This window comes from Phalacrocorax aristotelis, chromosome 11 (assembly GCF_949628215.1).
Source record: "Phalacrocorax aristotelis chromosome 11, bGulAri2.1, whole genome shotgun sequence".
NCBI lineage: Eukaryota > Metazoa > Chordata > Aves > Suliformes > Phalacrocoracidae > Phalacrocorax > Phalacrocorax aristotelis.
In genome coordinates, this window is record NC_134286.1 from 1,427,545 (window position 1) to 1,444,814 (window position 17,270).

Sequence of the window (17,270 nt, forward strand, 5' to 3'; positions counted from 1 at the left end):
ATTCATGAATTTGTGATTATACACTTGTATAAGTAAGTGACAAATTGTGTGAAAGTAATATAGCTAGAGATGAAAGCTCAGTAAATCAGAACTCTGAGAACACTCTGGCCCCAGTAAAGCACTAAAGCCTACCGCCTAACGCTTGCTGATTGCAGTAGGCCAGGATTTTCCCTTCCCACTTGTTTTTTTCCCTCATCCAGAATTGTAATTTCATGGATTTTTATTAAAATAGTTTCTAGAACTGTTCTCTTACCGTTTTAAAAACATTTAAATACCATGCTCTCAAAAAGAGCATTTATACAAAGTCATATATTTACAATATAGACAGTTATGATCAGGTGTTAGTAAGATCAACTCTTCCACGTAAGAAGAAATCTGAGCTTATGCGCTGAAGATTAACGAATGTGTCAGTGTTTTGAATTGTCTTGTAAACGTATCTGAACACAGATGTGGATGACTGAATTCTCACTTAAAGTAGCTGATTAGGAAAGACTACATCACATTAAAAAGTTTTGTTACCTCTAAGGAGGACTAAACAGGCACAATATTTGCGAAGTATTTCCACAAGGCTACGCTCCCTGTTCTGTAACTCTCTGCACGATGGATGCTAATAGCCGCTTAGAAAAACAGCGTGTGCCTTCAAAGTGCCTTAGGGACATGTGTGCTGGGTTTGTATTGGCATAGCATTCCCGTTTTTTAAAAAGGATTTTTTCTATCAGTAAGACAAGTTAGTGAAAATTAAAAGGACTAGACAAATCCTACAAAAATTAGTATCTCCATAAACCACCCAACACTTAATGCAGAAATTTCTGCTCAGTTTTCCGTGTTAGAAAACATCAAAAACACCTACTACACCTCTCTTAAAATAGCTTATCTTTATAGTTGGAGAAAAAGGGAACAAACATTTTTCTACATACAAATATTTAATTCCATGCAAGATGGAAAACGTGAGTGCACAATAAACTTCATTTTATAGCTAAATAATTTATAAATTAATCTGTTAAGAATAAAGCAGGGTCTATAGAATTACATTGGTACATTTTAAACACATGCAGATGAGTCAACAGCAACATTTTTACATAAAGTTTAGTGCAAGAATGTATCTGCTTAATAAATAGACTAAAGATAACTATGTGATGCTTTGAGGTGTACACACAGTATCTGTGCACATAATAAACTGGTTCTGAAAAGTTGTCTTTGTTTGTCTATAAACTACAAGTGCCCATTTTAAATAAAAAAGAGCCATAATTACTCATGGGCTACTTCCCTGTGACACATGGTGTCACAGACATTGTGGTGAAAATGTAATACTGAAGTTAATCTAGAGATTTTTTTTTTTTTTTATACACAGTTTTTATACAATCAAGAAAAAGAGATACAATTTGTATCAACAAACAAAAGGTCATTTCTGGTTATTTGAGGCATTGCTCTCAGCTGCTTATACCATGCAAGAGAAGAGAATAAGAATTAATTGCAAATTAAAAATATAAAATGCTGGTTAGGAAAAATATTTTTGAAAATTGATCAAGAGTTAAGTCTGTTTTCCCTAACTATTATAAATGTCTGAAGATTTTTTTCCTATTAACAGAGATGATAACCAACTAAAACAAGTTATTTTTAAACACTAAGTGTAAATGCAGAATCACCTTCACATTAACTCATTTTAAATATGTCATTTTAAATACATAATGACACGGTCATTAGATATGTTACCTGCACCGACACAAGAATATTTATCCTGTGTGAAATGATATGGTTCTCAAATCTCAGGAAATTAATGGTAGTTGCACCCGTAACTGTGGTTTGTTTTGGGGTTTTTTTCCTTCTTTTTTTTTTAATGACAGGAACATATTTTGCACGATAAAGAGGCCACAAGATATTTTGAATCAAACCAACCATTACAGTAACACAAGTGGAGGAAATGATATAACTTTGTTCCTCAGACAAACAGATAACTAGAAAGCAGCATGCAAGCCATTATCAAAACACCAGAAACAACCCTGACTGCAGCCTCACGTTCCGTGTGTTTCACAGTAAGAAACATTTAGGCAGTGTCACACCTTCTCATGAAGAAACAAAAGGCCATAAACCAGGCCTTCTCAACTTTCATGAAAAAAAACTACAGTAGAAGTCAACAAGTCCTAGCTCGAGACATATCGAGTTAGTAATGGTTTGAAATGTTGAAATATACAATGGATTCAAAAAAGGGCGTCCAGTCCATGCAGCTTAAAAAAACAATAAATGCCTCTTTTGGAGACATTTAGCTACAAAGGTTCCCACCCTGAGCAAGGTACCAGTTGCGCAAACAATGCCACACAAAATTAGCTCACCTGTTGAAACAGGAACTCTAAAAGCCTTCATGAGGCAAATGCACACCTTTGCGTGGACCTGAAGCACAAAAACCAGGCCAGCTTTGCCTTAAACCCAAACCGTAGCACCTCTTTTCAAGACGCAACCTTCCGCTGCCTTCTCACGGTGCTCTCGTAAGGCCCTCTCGAATGTCAGGCTCCCTCAGACACCACCTTGCCCCAGAGGAAGGGCTGTGGTTACTGACGACCTCCCATGTTAACATCCAGCTTCCGCTGCTTAAGGTTGAGTAATCCAATTTACATAAAACCAACACTTTGCTCTCAGCTTGTCTAGCCACCTGGGCCAGCAGCTCCTTAATGCACAGTTGAGAGGTGAGTCTGAAGAGAGACGCTACAGTTAAACTTCTTTTAGTTTCCTGAATGGCACTCACGCCTTCACCACTCCTTAATGTTTTGGTCCTAATTTAAGTATTTGGCGTCCGTTGGATTGAGCCAAAGTATTGGCCAATGTAAGAGCTACTCAAACGCTCAGGGAACAGTTTTGAAATTTTAAGTACCAACAACAATCTTGAAATTTAAAAGCTGAGATCAATTTTTCCCTTTGCAAATTGCGTACTTTCATTTTTTTCGTCAAGTTTACTTTTTCTTCAATATTTATATGCCAGACGGCGGTGTCAAATGACAAAGCTGAAACCCTAAAAGTCATCTGGGTGTGTATAGAGCATTCTTTTAAAGGCCAATTAGGTATTTATAAGCAAATTGAAAGTGTACACTAATACATGCAATAGAATTGCTAACAGTAATTTCGTAGTAACAGGTTTGAGACACTGAACGTGACATTGTAGTTCTTAATGAGCTATCCATGCAGCAAGGTATGCATTTCCTATAAAATACTATTAAAAATCCCTATATTTGAAATCTTAAAGTTTGCAATACAATAAACTCTTATATAGTGCCTCAGCATATATATCTATATATGTGTGATTGCTACTGTGTACAGCATTTTATACTACCATCTTAGTAGAAAATATTTACAACCGAGTGGCCCCTTTCTTCAGCTAAGTGTTCCTCCAGGTCCTATATGCTGTATAGTTTCATTTGTCCAAGAGAGGCTGTAACGCTTTAACGCCCTGTTCTTAATTTGGCAACAATCATAGCTGCCAGCTGTTGCGCATCTGTCATGTGGGGATTCTTTTCCATCACAGAAAGGACAATGCTTGGAGGGAAAATATTGCAGAGGTTCTTGTACGTTTGATACTGATGTTCTGGGATGATATGTGGTTCCCGTGGCTCGCCACATATCCCAATCCAGGGATTCCGCCAGAGCTGCTCCATCTTCTCAGGCATGCTTCTTACCATTACAGGCTCATAACATGGCTGCATGAGGTTGTTACTCAGTGGGTACGAGTGGTAAGTGTAAGAGTCTGATGCACATGGTAACGGATCCCAACTAGCATGCTGCTCTCGGCAGAGGGGAGGTCTTCTCTGCCTTGTAGGGTTACTTTCATAAAGCCGTGAGTCAGAAATACTGTCCATTCTTGTCATGACCAAGGCACGGCTTGGTTGTGCAGTTGATGGATGAACATTTTGAGGCACAGGGTACTCTGGACAACTGGACCGTGCTCCAACAACTGGATGCTGGGCATGTAGGCCTAAGTGGGAAACTGACTGTTTGCGAAGGGATTGCTTAGGCTCTTCAGCTCCATAACTCTGAACTCTATTTAAGGCTTCATGGTAACCATGGGAAAAAGGCTGAAGACGATTTTGCGATGGTAGTCTGTGGATCTTCACATTGTCTTCTGGACTGGCATCTGCTACACCCAGATACAAGTCATTGTAAGAGGAATAAGAATCGTTACTTGTATGGCTTAAGCAATTGTCAGGACAGGGGCTTGGGTTTCTAGAATACATCCCCTGGTCCATATCAGCCCCGTAATAATCTGTGTTACGAATACTACTTATGCTCAAGTTGGAGAAATCACTGAGTAAGGAATAATAGCCATGGTCCCCCAATGATTCATATTTAGGATACTGGTCAGCATAGCTAACTGAGGTGCCGTGGCTATTGGTGACTAGTATAGGAGGATATTGCACACTGGACATATGTTCCAGTGAGGATTTCTGATGCATGAACTGTGAGGAACCTGGCACCGGGCTGCTTGCAGAACGAGTATTTAATGCACCAGCTGCATGGCTTTTTGGTGGAGGGAGCGTTGGTACACTTAATGCAGAAACCAGAGACGGGACAGAGCTGGCCTCAGACTTCCGGGCTACTGATAACTTTTCCTCAGGCTCCACAGCTACTGATCTAATGCTTGGATCTGACTGACGTTTTGGGGCAATGCGTTTCACTTCAGAACTGATTTCTCCTTTGGAGCTGGATGGCCCTGTGCCACATTTGGCCAAGGCTCCCTCACTCATAGTTTTCACAGCAGATAATTTGGCACTTATTCGAAGCTCATCCGCTACTGACCTTTGAGGCTGGTTTGCCCGTTCTGGGTGGTAATATTTACATTTGTGCCCATAGGTGCACTTTTTACCTGGAAGAAAAGGTTTTCAGGTTAAATAAACCAAAAACTAGTCAATACCACCAGCTGCTATCTTTTTTCTTTGTATCTTTCACCACTTCTCAATAGTATTTCTGTATTAACCCCCATGGAATAATTATATATATCGTATATACAAGCAGTCACAGACTCTGCTACCTGTATCCACGTATATCACTGCATCAAGGGCAAGACACATCACTTTTCTTCCTACTGGCTCACAACTTCAGTACCGAGAACATATTCAATGCGTTATAAAACAAAACAGCTCTAACACAGTTTGTATAGTTATGAATCTCCTTCCTTGAATACAGAAAAAACCAGCAGAAAATAGCAAAAAGCTGTGCTATCCACAAGGTAATCCTTCATTTTCTGCTATGTTGTTTTTATTAAGATGTGTATGAAGGGTATAAAAATGGGTATAGTGCTTGGATGGCAACACAAAAACGGCACCTTTCTTTTTATTTCCCCGGTAATGATGAGATGTGAATTGCTTGCTTAACCTACCTTTGAATACAACAGATCGATCTGACTGAGGCACTTACCATAAGGACACGGTTGTTTCTTATGTTCAGGAATAACTGGCCTTTTCCTTAAGAAGTTTTCAAGGCTTGGACCATGGCGTCCTAAAGGATCATCAGGGGGCATAAATCTAAGGGGAAAGAAATGAAATGTGAATTTCAGTCTTTACTGAGGATTCTGAATTGGCAAATTCCCTTACTTTTGAAGAAAAAAAAAAAACATACTTGTCATTCACAAAAGAATACATTAGCAGCCGCTCCTCTATGAACTTCTTCCATTCTGGTTTTTCATTTTGAAGATCCCGATAGTTGTCGTTGGATACAATGATGCCATCTGAGTCAAAAGCAAGTTTTACTATGAATCGATCATCATAGCAAACTACTCTTCTTCCCTGAACTCTTCGAGATGGGGTGAAAACAAGAATTTTTTCCTTCTCCAATTTACGTAAGATTTCTTGATCTGTAAAATAATTTTAGTTGAGCAGCTTTTTAAAAAGTTTTAAAAGAAATGCAGCCTTTGAAACATGAAACCTCTTGCCCTCTTTTCTGACAAAAGTATTTTGTAATTATATTCGTATATAGTCCCCATTATTGTTACAAAATACTTAGATGCAGCGTGCCATTTTATTTCTGAGGTTTCAAAGCACTGGGGAAATATTCAATATTTAAGCTTCATAACCACTCTACTCCTCTGTAAACAACCACGTACCTTACTCACTCTTCCTGAACATGTCAAGAACTCAGTTGTTACTGTATTACAGTAACCTTCTTGTTAGCCTAGAGTAAAATGTAAGTACTTTCTATGGGTCAAAACACATGCTGCCTCTTCAGTGTTCAAGATAATCCTACTAAATGAGTCCCTGGCCTGATACTACTTATACTCACCCAGCAACTAAGAATCAGTTCCTGCATGCTTAGCAATATTTGCTAATGGGAAAATTATGACTACTACTTCTCAAAAGTGTTGAAACAATCCAGTAATATTACAGGAAAAACCAGCATTGTTTACAGGTGCAGATGCTTAAATGCTGATACTGAAATGCTTGTTTCCTCACCGGTAAAACTGTCGTGTTTTCAAACAAACGGCTGAGTGCAACATCACATCCACAGATGTAGTATCCATCAGAAAGATGAATGATATAGTTGTGGCTTAATGCAATACTTTTTTTTTTCTTTTTAACCAAGGGGTCAAATTAGATCTTGATCTGTTACCTGTGATTGGTGCATCAGGTCGAGACTGTTCTTTTCTCCATGCAGGTACAAACACGGTGATATCTTTGTGTCCTTTTTCCAGAAACCAATCAACAGCTAGTTGAATTCCCCGACAGGAAAATCCCTCTTTGTTCCCATGGCTGAAGAACATGCAAAAGTTTTAGAAACAGCAAGAAGAAAAGTTACATTTGGTTTTGGTCTTTGTTGTTGTGTTGTTGTTGTTTAAGCCTGGCCCCCATGAAAAAAAATCTGTTTTCTGAAAGTCACAGAGGTCTCTAAAACAGCACACAACTCAGATAAAGGGGTTTAATTTTTTAAATGGCCTAAGAAGTTTCTGCAAAGGAAAAATTAAATTCTTTAGAGGCTTGATAGAAATGAAGTAGAATCTTAATTATTAATCTTGTTCATCCTACCTCATGGGTGCACCTATCCTGATGTGCTAAACATGAAGTGAACTAAAGAATCAGGTTTTAAATCCTCTCAGGAAATAGTTTAGGAATGCCTGAATAAGCATAAGCACACATACAAGAGGAGAAGATAACAATTATTATATCCTTAGTAGTTAGTCTACACAAGTAAGAGAGAGACACACATATCTTTGCATTATGGCTGGATTTAATATTTAGATTCAAGCCAACATTTTCTTCTTCTGAAAAAGAGAGTACATATATTACTGCTACACCATGTAACTAAATAGTAAAAACTAAGGTTTCTGGTTCTTTTTAATTAATATTATAACTACTTGAGAAGAAAAATGCCCTTTTTACTTAAACAAAAAAACAACCAAAAAACCCAACAACAACAAAAAAGCACATGCACAAACAAAACCAACCCAACCCTCTTTGTTACACTTTAGTTTGGCTAGCAAAGTGAAGTACTTCCAAAACTGTGTTTGAAAAGGATAGACTAGTAAGCCAATGCTATGCTCCTTGATGCATGCTCTTCAAAATGTATTAATTAATAATTTCCCCCCCCCTTTTCTCAACACAGCTGCAATTTTTCATCAATTGTGATAGGAGTGATCCTGCGTGGTTAGCTTGGCACCTACCAGTCACTGTCTCTCAAGAGACTTCTGTATTAATTTGTGAAAAAAAACTGATTTCTTAAAAATCATTCCACCCATTGCAAAAGGTGCTAACCGAATCACATCAGTGATGCCATATTGAGGAGTGAGATCCTCACCATGAAACCATGCTGAGTAGCCAGGTGAGGGAGGGTTTCAGAGCGCTGCACGGGCAGGGGAGGCCATGCGCACCACTGATGCCACCTCTTAGAAATGAAAACCACAAGGGGCCTAGGTAGCAGTGCTGGGCAGAACACACAGGAGAGGACTCTGCTCTAGCAGCCCTGAGGTGTGTGGGCAGTCCTCGCAGCTGGCTGTAATTAAGGAGCCTTTGTAGCCCTACATAATGCTAGGTACTCCTCCTGCTACTTAAAGTGGCTGGTATTCGACTGTACACAAGCTGGCATCTAGCCGCTGCATCATCCTGTTCCACGCTGTTAGTTCTGTGGAGCATCCCCCAAAACTGTTTACTTCAAGAAAATGTCAATATTTAAAATTGAAATGGTTCCATTTTCAGTATATAGTCACCTTTCACTTACAACATACACATTTTACCAGAAAGGCAAGGCTTCCATTTGCATCATCAAGAATTGCAGGATTTTTAAGTATGAGAAGTCTGAAAAGTGCAAGGGTTATACACATTCTCAGTTTGTAGGGCAAATGCTGTGTAATTAAGAGATGTACATCTTATTAAAGTTCTCTTTAGCATTATTCTACAGATTACCATTCAAAATTTTACTTCAGTGGTGGTAGTGGTATTATTATTGAAAAACATCATAGATTACTGGACCACAGCACGACACATGCTCTTCCTGGGCTCAAAATGTTGCATAAAGTAACACTGAAACAGCCCAAAGACAGACAGACCTAATACCACCTGTATAACTAAGGCCTATGGACCACCAGCGTGGCCCAAATTCTTGCAACTTACATAATGACTACAGAAGCCACAACGTTGCTAAAGCATTTTTCTTTAGATTTTTTGTACATTTCAGATTTTACAGAATTTAATATCCTTTTAAATTTTCAGATGCATATGCATTTTGTTATGAGTTGGACTTGATTCTTATGGGTCTCTTCCAACTTGAGATATTCTATGATTCTATAAATAGAGCATCAGTTCTAAGCTATGCAATAGTTAAACTCTTAGTACACATGTCCTTTTCTCCAGTTGCTGCCACATTACACTCAGAAGTAACTCAGGCAGTACAGAAACTGTAAATCCAACAGGCACAGTAAAATAGGAAAGAAAAAAGTTTGTCCAATATTGGTGATCTTGCTCTACAGAAACGTCTTTTAGATTGGCACTGGAAAATCCTGTACATAAGAATATTCTTCTAGGATTTGGGGGGTTTATGTATTTCAAAACTCAGAGTACTCAATACACCTACAAAAATCTGAATTTTCTTAATACGTTGAAAAAAATAAGATCACAAAATTCTTTTAGAGCAGAAAGCTAATACTAAAGGAACTCCATCATGCAAATACTACCTGAAGAAATCCGTCATAGAAAATCATACTTTCTCAATGATAAAGGAATCATTGGCTAGCTGAACTGCGTACTCTACAGACATGCACACAAGTGGCATGGGACAGATATCTCCTGGGTTAGTGTTGACCCAAGCAGCCAAGTGCATGCATGTACACACATGTGAAATTACAAGCAACATAGATGTGTCAGTCAGCATGTTTAGCTCATGCATATCCCTGTACTGACACAGCTGAATTGCTTTGAATTCTGAGCAGGCTTGATCAGCAGGAGCTCAAATACCCTGAAGTCCGCTGTGTATCATCAGCGTGCACTGCATGTCATTTTAGAAGGAACCAAGTTGCCTCTGGACATTCAAGAAAAATAATTTTCTACATTGTTCAAAGACATAAAAAAAAATTAAACCCATCCACAGAAAAGCACAGTACAGCTAGGTTGCTAGAACAAAAGATTTGAGGGAGAACTTGGTTTGAAAAGAGAGGGAAGAAGAACTGGAATACAGACTAAATATAAAGGAGTAACAGCATAATTAAAAGCCTGGACTAAAGAGTCCATAAAAAAAGATGCATTACCAGTGCAAATATACTACATGACTTAAAATGATTTTGCCATCAACACTGATTTTTCTCATAATTATTTTATTGATTTATTCTTTTCAAATTATGTGACAGGGACACCCACCTCATAGCCACATTGCTTCCATCAATGACAATTGGCCTCAAGTTATCACTGTTATCCACAACTTCATCTTCAAGTGACAATTCAGGGCTTGCTATTTCCTTTGGGCAAGGCCCTCTTGGCACCAGAGTACTAGCGGTACTGCTGGTACTGCTTTGTCCCTCTGATTCACTTTTGTTGCCAAGTCTCACAAGCTCTGCCAGAACATCATTGATGAGCGCATCTGCTCCCAATTTATTCAGTACAGCCTGGATCTGATCTCCTGCATACCCAAGCTTTAAAGCAAAATCCATTTTAGCTTGGTATTCCTTGTCCAAATTTGTTTTGCATTCGTCTAGCTTCAAGTCTTGTGTGATACTGCTCTGTGAAAAACTTGGGCGATCCAAACAAGGGGACCGACAGAGTGGCCGATGTGGTTTAGTGGAAACCTCCTTTTCTCTCCACTGAGTACTACTACAGCTGCTTCTGAAGTACGGTTGCTCAGGTTCACTTTCTGAGCTCGTCCATTCCTCAGATTCAGCACTGCATTCTCCAGCCTCTTGTTCCACGTTTCTGTCTTCTCTGGAGTGCCTCTTCTCCATTTTCAGCTTCCCTACCATAGACCAGGCCGTCATCACGTTCAGCTTCCAGCCAGAGAGCTCAGTTCTCTTTCATTTCCAAAGATTCCTGGGATTCATGCTCAATTGCATCGTGTTGGCCAATTAAAAGTTTACACAAGGCTGGAGTTAGTTTGCCTTGCTTACTATGTTCTGGCATAAACAACACCAACATGAAGTTCCTTTGGGGGGGGAGAAAAAAAAATTAGCTTTTGACAAATTCTGCTAAATACTCAGTTACAATTATTTTGTTTACAAGTCAGTAGAGGTCCCTAGTCATTCATATTTCTGTGTAAAAATTGATCATAATAAAGCATATAATTATGTTGTCTCTTTAAACACAAATTAAACTCTTTCCCTCCCCCAGTTACTCTATGTAGAAAAAAAAAAATTCCACTTCCCACACAATAAACTTACAGCTGGAATTTAAATAGTGTCTCAGTAATATGTAAAGATAATAAAACAGAAAAGGGTGACCCACCACTTTCAGCAGAAACCTATCTTTACAGCCAGCTGCTGCAGGAACAGCCTGTCTACATCTGGAACAACTGTGCGGAGCTCCAGTATGGATAAAACTTACACAAACTATTGCAGCCTCTTTCAGTAAGGGTTTACTACCAGAACTGACAAGTTAAGTTTACTGCAAGCTGGCTGCTAGATGTAAAGGTCAATAACAAGATGCACAAAGGTTCTGCACGACTATCATCTTATGCACTGTTTACTGTACCTACTGCACTGAAAATTCCAAAATCAAGGATGGATATTACTGCATTGTGTCAGAAAGTCAGGACACTCATAATTGTTGTCTTATACCAGAACTAAAAAATCGTTTAAGGAATTCTACTGAGAGGTCTGACAAACTAGAAGATTCAAGTGACCTATGAAGGGCTGAACTGATGTCTTGGAGCCTTTGAAAAATAGTTCTTAAAAGGAATTGCACCTACAGCAGTGTATGTGTTAGATAAAATGATAACCTAAGACCTAGATATATATGCAGGTAACTGGAGAAAACTGATTACCAAAGTAATTAGCTAGAGGCCTACTCCCAGAATGCTGCAAGTCCCACTCTCCTCTCCTCTACAAAAGAGCAGACCGGAGAATACACGATCCAGAGTGAGTAATGAAAAAATAGTGATGTAGTAGTCTTCAAGAAGCCATTTATTTTAAATCCACTTTCTCATTTTGATAAATCTTGCTTTTATTAAAGTCACCTCATTTAGATGTAACTAGAGACGAAGAGTAGAAAGACTGAAAGACAAAAATGAAAAGGTACCAAACATCTGAAAGAGCATATTTTTAAAGCGATATCTACTGCAGAGACTTCTGTCAGCAAAGATGTAGCCAAAGATGTATGAGAAGCATAATCCTGGATTTAAACAGCAATCACAGAAGAAAGACCTAGTGCTGACACCAGTTTTCCAACATACCTTTGCTTTTAACAGCATAGCTAGTTACCTTTGTGTTCTGATGAATACTATAGATATAAGCTGTGGATGCATGAAAAGCTCTTTCCCAGGATTCCTATGAAAATTTTTGTGACACAAAATAGGCATGACTTTGGCACTGGAACAGAGATTGGTCAAAGATGTCCTTTCCTAATAAGTTCCTCATTCACCCAAAAAGAACTTTTTTTAAAAAAAAAACCTCAAACCCAGAAAACCCCAAAAGTATAACTTATGGATTTTGGGGGGGTTGTTGGTCGCTAGTGTGGCTAAGAATAAATTAATATCTCTTTCATGCACCTTTTTAATCCCCTCTCATGTCTCTTCTACTCCTTTAGGCTCTGAGCAAGCATTAAAAGGCAACAAAATTTTCCTCAAAAGAACATTAGCACTCAACCAAGTACATGAATTATTTATATACAGGACATTATCAAATACACTTGTATTCAAAAGCTTCTTAAAAATCTGATTTCTATCTCCCCAAGAGACCATAGTGGCTCTTATTTAATTACTGTGGACTACCAAAAGAGCAAATAATAGGAGAAATGTTCCTTTAATGTACAGCAGTGTAACTCCCTTGATGTACAGTAATGCCAAATCTAGGGACTAAAAATAAGTACTGGAATCTGTCTTGGGGGAAAAGTTGTGTCTAGTGTAGCTAAAAGAAGACTATCTCTGACATTGTTCATTTTATTATTTATTTGATTTTCTTCCTAAAAATAGAACTTTAAATTTTTCCACAGAATGAAGTTCAGTAGATACTGAAATCAAGCAAATGAAAATGCTGACGTGCACGAATATATTAGCTTAGTGATGTAAAACAAATAAAATAAATGTAAAAACAAAAACTTACATACTAAAAGTATCTTTAAAATTAAAAACTTTTCTTCTTCTTTTTTCCTGAAAAACAGTACAGATATTTTACAAAGCATTATAAGCCACAAAAGAAAAATTAAAGAACCACCAGTGTGCACATAAGTCAAAGCTTATTCATTCCAGTTTTCAGATCCTTTCATTTTTAGGTAGTAAGATGCAGAAAATCATAGCCCCTGATATACCACTCATCTCAGAAAGCTTTCTTCCTTGACTATTTCCCTACATTAAATGGTGGTTTTCTGTTGCCTGTGGGAGTATTTCAGAGAACAACAGGTCTAGAAGAGTGATAAAATTTGATAGTCAAAACCATAAAAATGTCAAAGAATCTGTAAGTCAGGTCTCTACTGGCCTAACACCACCACCACAAAAAAAAAACATTAAATTGTCTCAAAGTGAAACAAAGTTTATTGATATGCAAAACATTTACACAGTAATATATATCTACTTTAAACAGGCCAAACAGTTACATCCTACAAGTCTGCACTCTAATTTATGCTCTCTAGTTACACATCGCACTTGACTGTGGTAAATTTACATACTGACAGAGATGGTAGAAATATATCCAGAATACAATGAACTTCAACCCGCATTTCTAGTGACACTGGAAAGTACCTGCCTACTAAAGGTAGGCATCTTAAGAATATGTATGTTTACAAATGACCAATTGTAGGTAAGTATATTAGATGGAAATTTTATTTATTTGTATGCTTTTTTTGCTTTGGGGATAAAGATCTGTCACATTCAGTTCAAGTCACTGAGACCTCTTACGAGTGGCTATGGGGAAATTACTCCTATCATTAACTGTACAGTAGAAAAGGTTGAGAAGAAAGAAAAGCATATTCTAAAATATAGTGCTAGTTCTCTTATCATGTGAAGCACAGTCTGAGTGAAAATTTCTTTTGATGAATATGGATAACAAGATTTTCAGCTATGACTGGGTCGTTCTTAAGTAAGCAAGCAAAGTACATAGCAAAGGTGGCTAGCTTGACTGAACCATTCATGGTCTCAAAATTACTCCAAACAGTGCCAAAGGTAACGGCTCTCACTTGTTCATGCTCTTTTTGTGATGCACATACATGCAAACACAAACATGCATGCAGAGAGGGCTGCTCAAAAACCTAGTTTCCTTAGAAAATCAGGCTAATTAAAGAAAATGCTAATCACTTGTATCTAAAAAAAAAAACTAAAAGGACAAGTTTTGGGTCATCCAACGCTATTTTTTAACAAAGAACCACCACATTCTAAGTCCTTTATGCAATATGGGATAAAAACACAGTTTCCTTGCATTTGAATGGAAATTCCAGTGTTGATTAGTTAGGTTCAGGTTAGACTTAGATTATCTTAGATTTAGATACTTGCTGTTCTTTAATATTATACACTCAAAAAGTATCCCTCTAAATATTTAGATACCATTATTATTACAGTACTTTATTTATTTTGAGGGTTTTCTCTTGCACAGCACTAATAGCAGTATATGTACAACCCAAGTACTTGCCAACATAGATGTGTTAATCACCTTAATCTGCAATTAATTTTCATTAGGTCTCATGTATAACCTTGTAACTAGCCAAAATTAAACTAAAGGATATAAAAAAATTATAAAAGAACATTAAAAAACAGGTTATCAACAGACTGTACCCTCAGCTTACAAAATATTGCAACCAAGGAATACACTACAATATCTGTGGTAAGACTCAGTTTTTCAAGTTTATGACACTGGACAAAGACCAGTGTGATTCTGTTGGTCCAAGTTTAAAGATCTCCATTCTTTTTCCCAAGTTGTCATCATTTCTTTAAGTGTAATGTGACAAGAATGTATTTGGCTTTTGTTAAACTTATCATGCCTGGTTTTCCACCCCTAGTAAATAATCCTACCCCTTTGCCAGTGGAAATCTTATAAGAATGATCAGCCAAAGGTTTTTAAGTCTGGAAATAGCCTTGAAAGTATGACGAAGGGAAAGGAGGTTGTTTAGGGTTTCAAATTTACTGGTAACTTCTCCATTGGTTTTATTTCAGCAAATTATTTTCTGGAAGTAATCCATTTAAACCAATTTTTAAGAGGACCAAATTTACATTCCCTTAAAAACACTTAAATACTAATTTAAGCTACATAAAAAATATGTTCCTTCCCAATTGGAAATGAAATCAACTGGACTCATAGAGACTATGATCTTTTTTTTTAACAGTAATAAAATAATCTGGGTAACACTGTCACTATTAGTTCCACACTTAGATTTTTTTTCAATTTTTTTTTTTTAAATGACAAGTATACAAGTTTTGCTCTTTTTTCTTTTTCCCCTCTTTCTTAGCTGGTAACTCTCTTACCTGCACATAAACTGATTTCACCATTTTGTTGCATTGTCCCAATCCCACATACATATCTCTAGTTTTCTGTTATTTAACATCATATAAGCAATATATCATAAATTTCATTTGTCCTTCCCTGAAAGTAAAATCTTATTTTAACAAGAAGATAGTTTGATCATAGTCAGATCTAAATAATCCTGAATTCAAAAATTATGTAAAACAAACAACAAAATCTAATCCTAAGAACAATTTCTATCTCTGCTGCTGGCATACTCACTTGTCTTGCTTACAAAGAAAGTGGCTCAGATGCAATCCACGTTAGGAAGCAGTATTGTGTATCTCAAAGGACTGCTCTATGCCAGTCCTGCCCTGTGCTGTACTATTCTTTGGTCACTAGTGATAGTCTGGTGGATCTGTTATGAAACCTCACTCTATGACAACACCCACTTCTGTGACTCATCTTGGAGTTTCTTGCCTTTTTTTCATTCATGTCAACCTTTGGTTGAAAGACACTAGGGAAATTTTAGCTGCCTCATCCCTCTCTTGCACAGCAGTGGAAAATATTTGGTCTGTGACGTAATGATCACCATTATCTTTCAAATATTTGAGATGGGAATTAAAAATCTGCTAAAAAATAAATAGATCTCTAGTTATCTTCAAACTATTAAAAAATTAAATCACAGTGTTTTATAAAAATCTCCTCTTCATATCCATCTAGGGTCTTGTGATCCTAGGATCTCGAAGCAATAAAAAGCCAAAAGGTCCTGTCTGTACCAGCTGTAGTAATTTCTACCAAGATATATCTCAGATCTTCCACAAAAAAAGATACAATATGCAGACATTGTAGCTTCTGGAAAAGGAGCTTTCCCCCCATTTTCTCTAAACACCCAGCACACAAAGCCAATTTCTGAGGAGGCAACTTCTGTCAAACAGTTCAGATAACCAGTGGTTTAGCCCCAGTCAGCCACTAAGCACCACACAGCCACTCACTCGCTTACTCCCCCCACCTCAGCGTGATGGGGGAGAGAATCGGAAAAGCAAAAGCAAGAAACCTTGTGGGCTGAGATAAGAATAGTTTAACAATTAAAATAAAATAGTAATGGTAATAATGGTGATTATAATAATGATGATGATAATTAAAATTATAATATAATGAAAAGGAAAATAATGACAGAAATTAAACTGGGGGCGGGGGTGTGTGTGTGATGCAACCGCTCACCACCCGCTGACCAACGCCATCAGCCCCTGAGCCACAATTACTGCTTCCTCCGGCCAGCTCCCCTCAGTTAACATACTGGTCATGACACCATAGGATATGGAATATCCCTTTGGCCAGTTTGGATCCACTGTCTTAGCTGTGCCCCCTCCCCTCCTGGCTTCTTGTGCACCCGGCAGAGCATGGGAAGCTAGAAAAGTCCTTGACTAATATAAGCACTACTTAGTAACAACTAAAACATCAGTGTTATCAACATTATTTTCATACAAAATCCAAAGCACAGCACTGTAGCAGCTACAGTGAAGAAATTAACTCTATCCCAGCTAAAACCATGACAAGCATCAACAGCAATATTGCCAGAAAATGAGGCAGGCAGTCTCCAGAGCCCACCTCTATAGCCCTGCACACTTTTGTACAAAGAGCTCCTAGGAAACAAGTCAGCTTGCACCAAAGCCTCTCCACCCTTAGCCAGTTGCTCGATCTGTGCAGAACTTAACTGTTCCGCTGCATCCACAGCCTTGGGATGTTGTAGGATTTGTTCCCAAATGCATAAGGTTAAGATTCTCAAACAATGAGGGTTACCTCATTGTTGGGTCAGGATCACCAAAACAAACAAAAAAATCCAGCAACAAAAATATTACAGCACAGGACCAAGTTTTCCCGCTGACCATCGAGAGAGGGCACCTAGGAAGGAAGAAGGGTTGTATTACTCCTAAGCCAGCAAACATAGTGGATTGAAAAACTGAGCAAGAGAAAGCAGCAGCAACTACCACTACTTTAACACAGCACCCTTCTTGATACCCTCCAGATTAGAAATCAGACTTGAATACCATCATTCACAGCTACAAAAACAGCACCATGGTCTCTCCCTCATTTCTTCACAGTCCTGAACAGTCCAATCTATACCCTATTTCAACTCCTGGAACTACCTATAGTCCCACAGATATCACTATAGATCTACTATGCGTATTCACAGAATATAATCTGGACCCTTACCCCTGAGCAAACCAGCTCT

General features: G+C 37.9%; 1 protein-coding gene across 1 annotated transcript in view; it reads right to left on the reverse strand.

The window, feature by feature from the left end:
* Nucleotides 1-1,814: 1,814 nt before the first annotated feature.
* ZC3H12B (zinc finger CCCH-type containing 12B) overlaps nt 1,815-17,270 on the reverse strand; it is a 30,911-nt gene continuing 15,455 nt past the window's right edge. The window contains exons 2-6 of the mRNA XM_075106545.1: nt 9,822-10,596; nt 6,589-6,728; nt 5,602-5,836; nt 5,401-5,507; nt 1,815-4,849 (exon numbers count right to left, since the gene is read on the reverse strand). Of these exons, the coding sequence (XP_074962646.1) occupies nt 3,432-4,849; nt 5,401-5,507; nt 5,602-5,836; nt 6,589-6,728; nt 9,822-10,432 (2,511 nt within the window). The 5' untranslated portion in view covers nt 10,433-10,596 and the 3' untranslated portion in view covers nt 1,815-3,431. The remainder of the gene's footprint in view (nt 4,850-5,400; nt 5,508-5,601; nt 5,837-6,588; nt 6,729-9,821; nt 10,597-17,270) is intronic.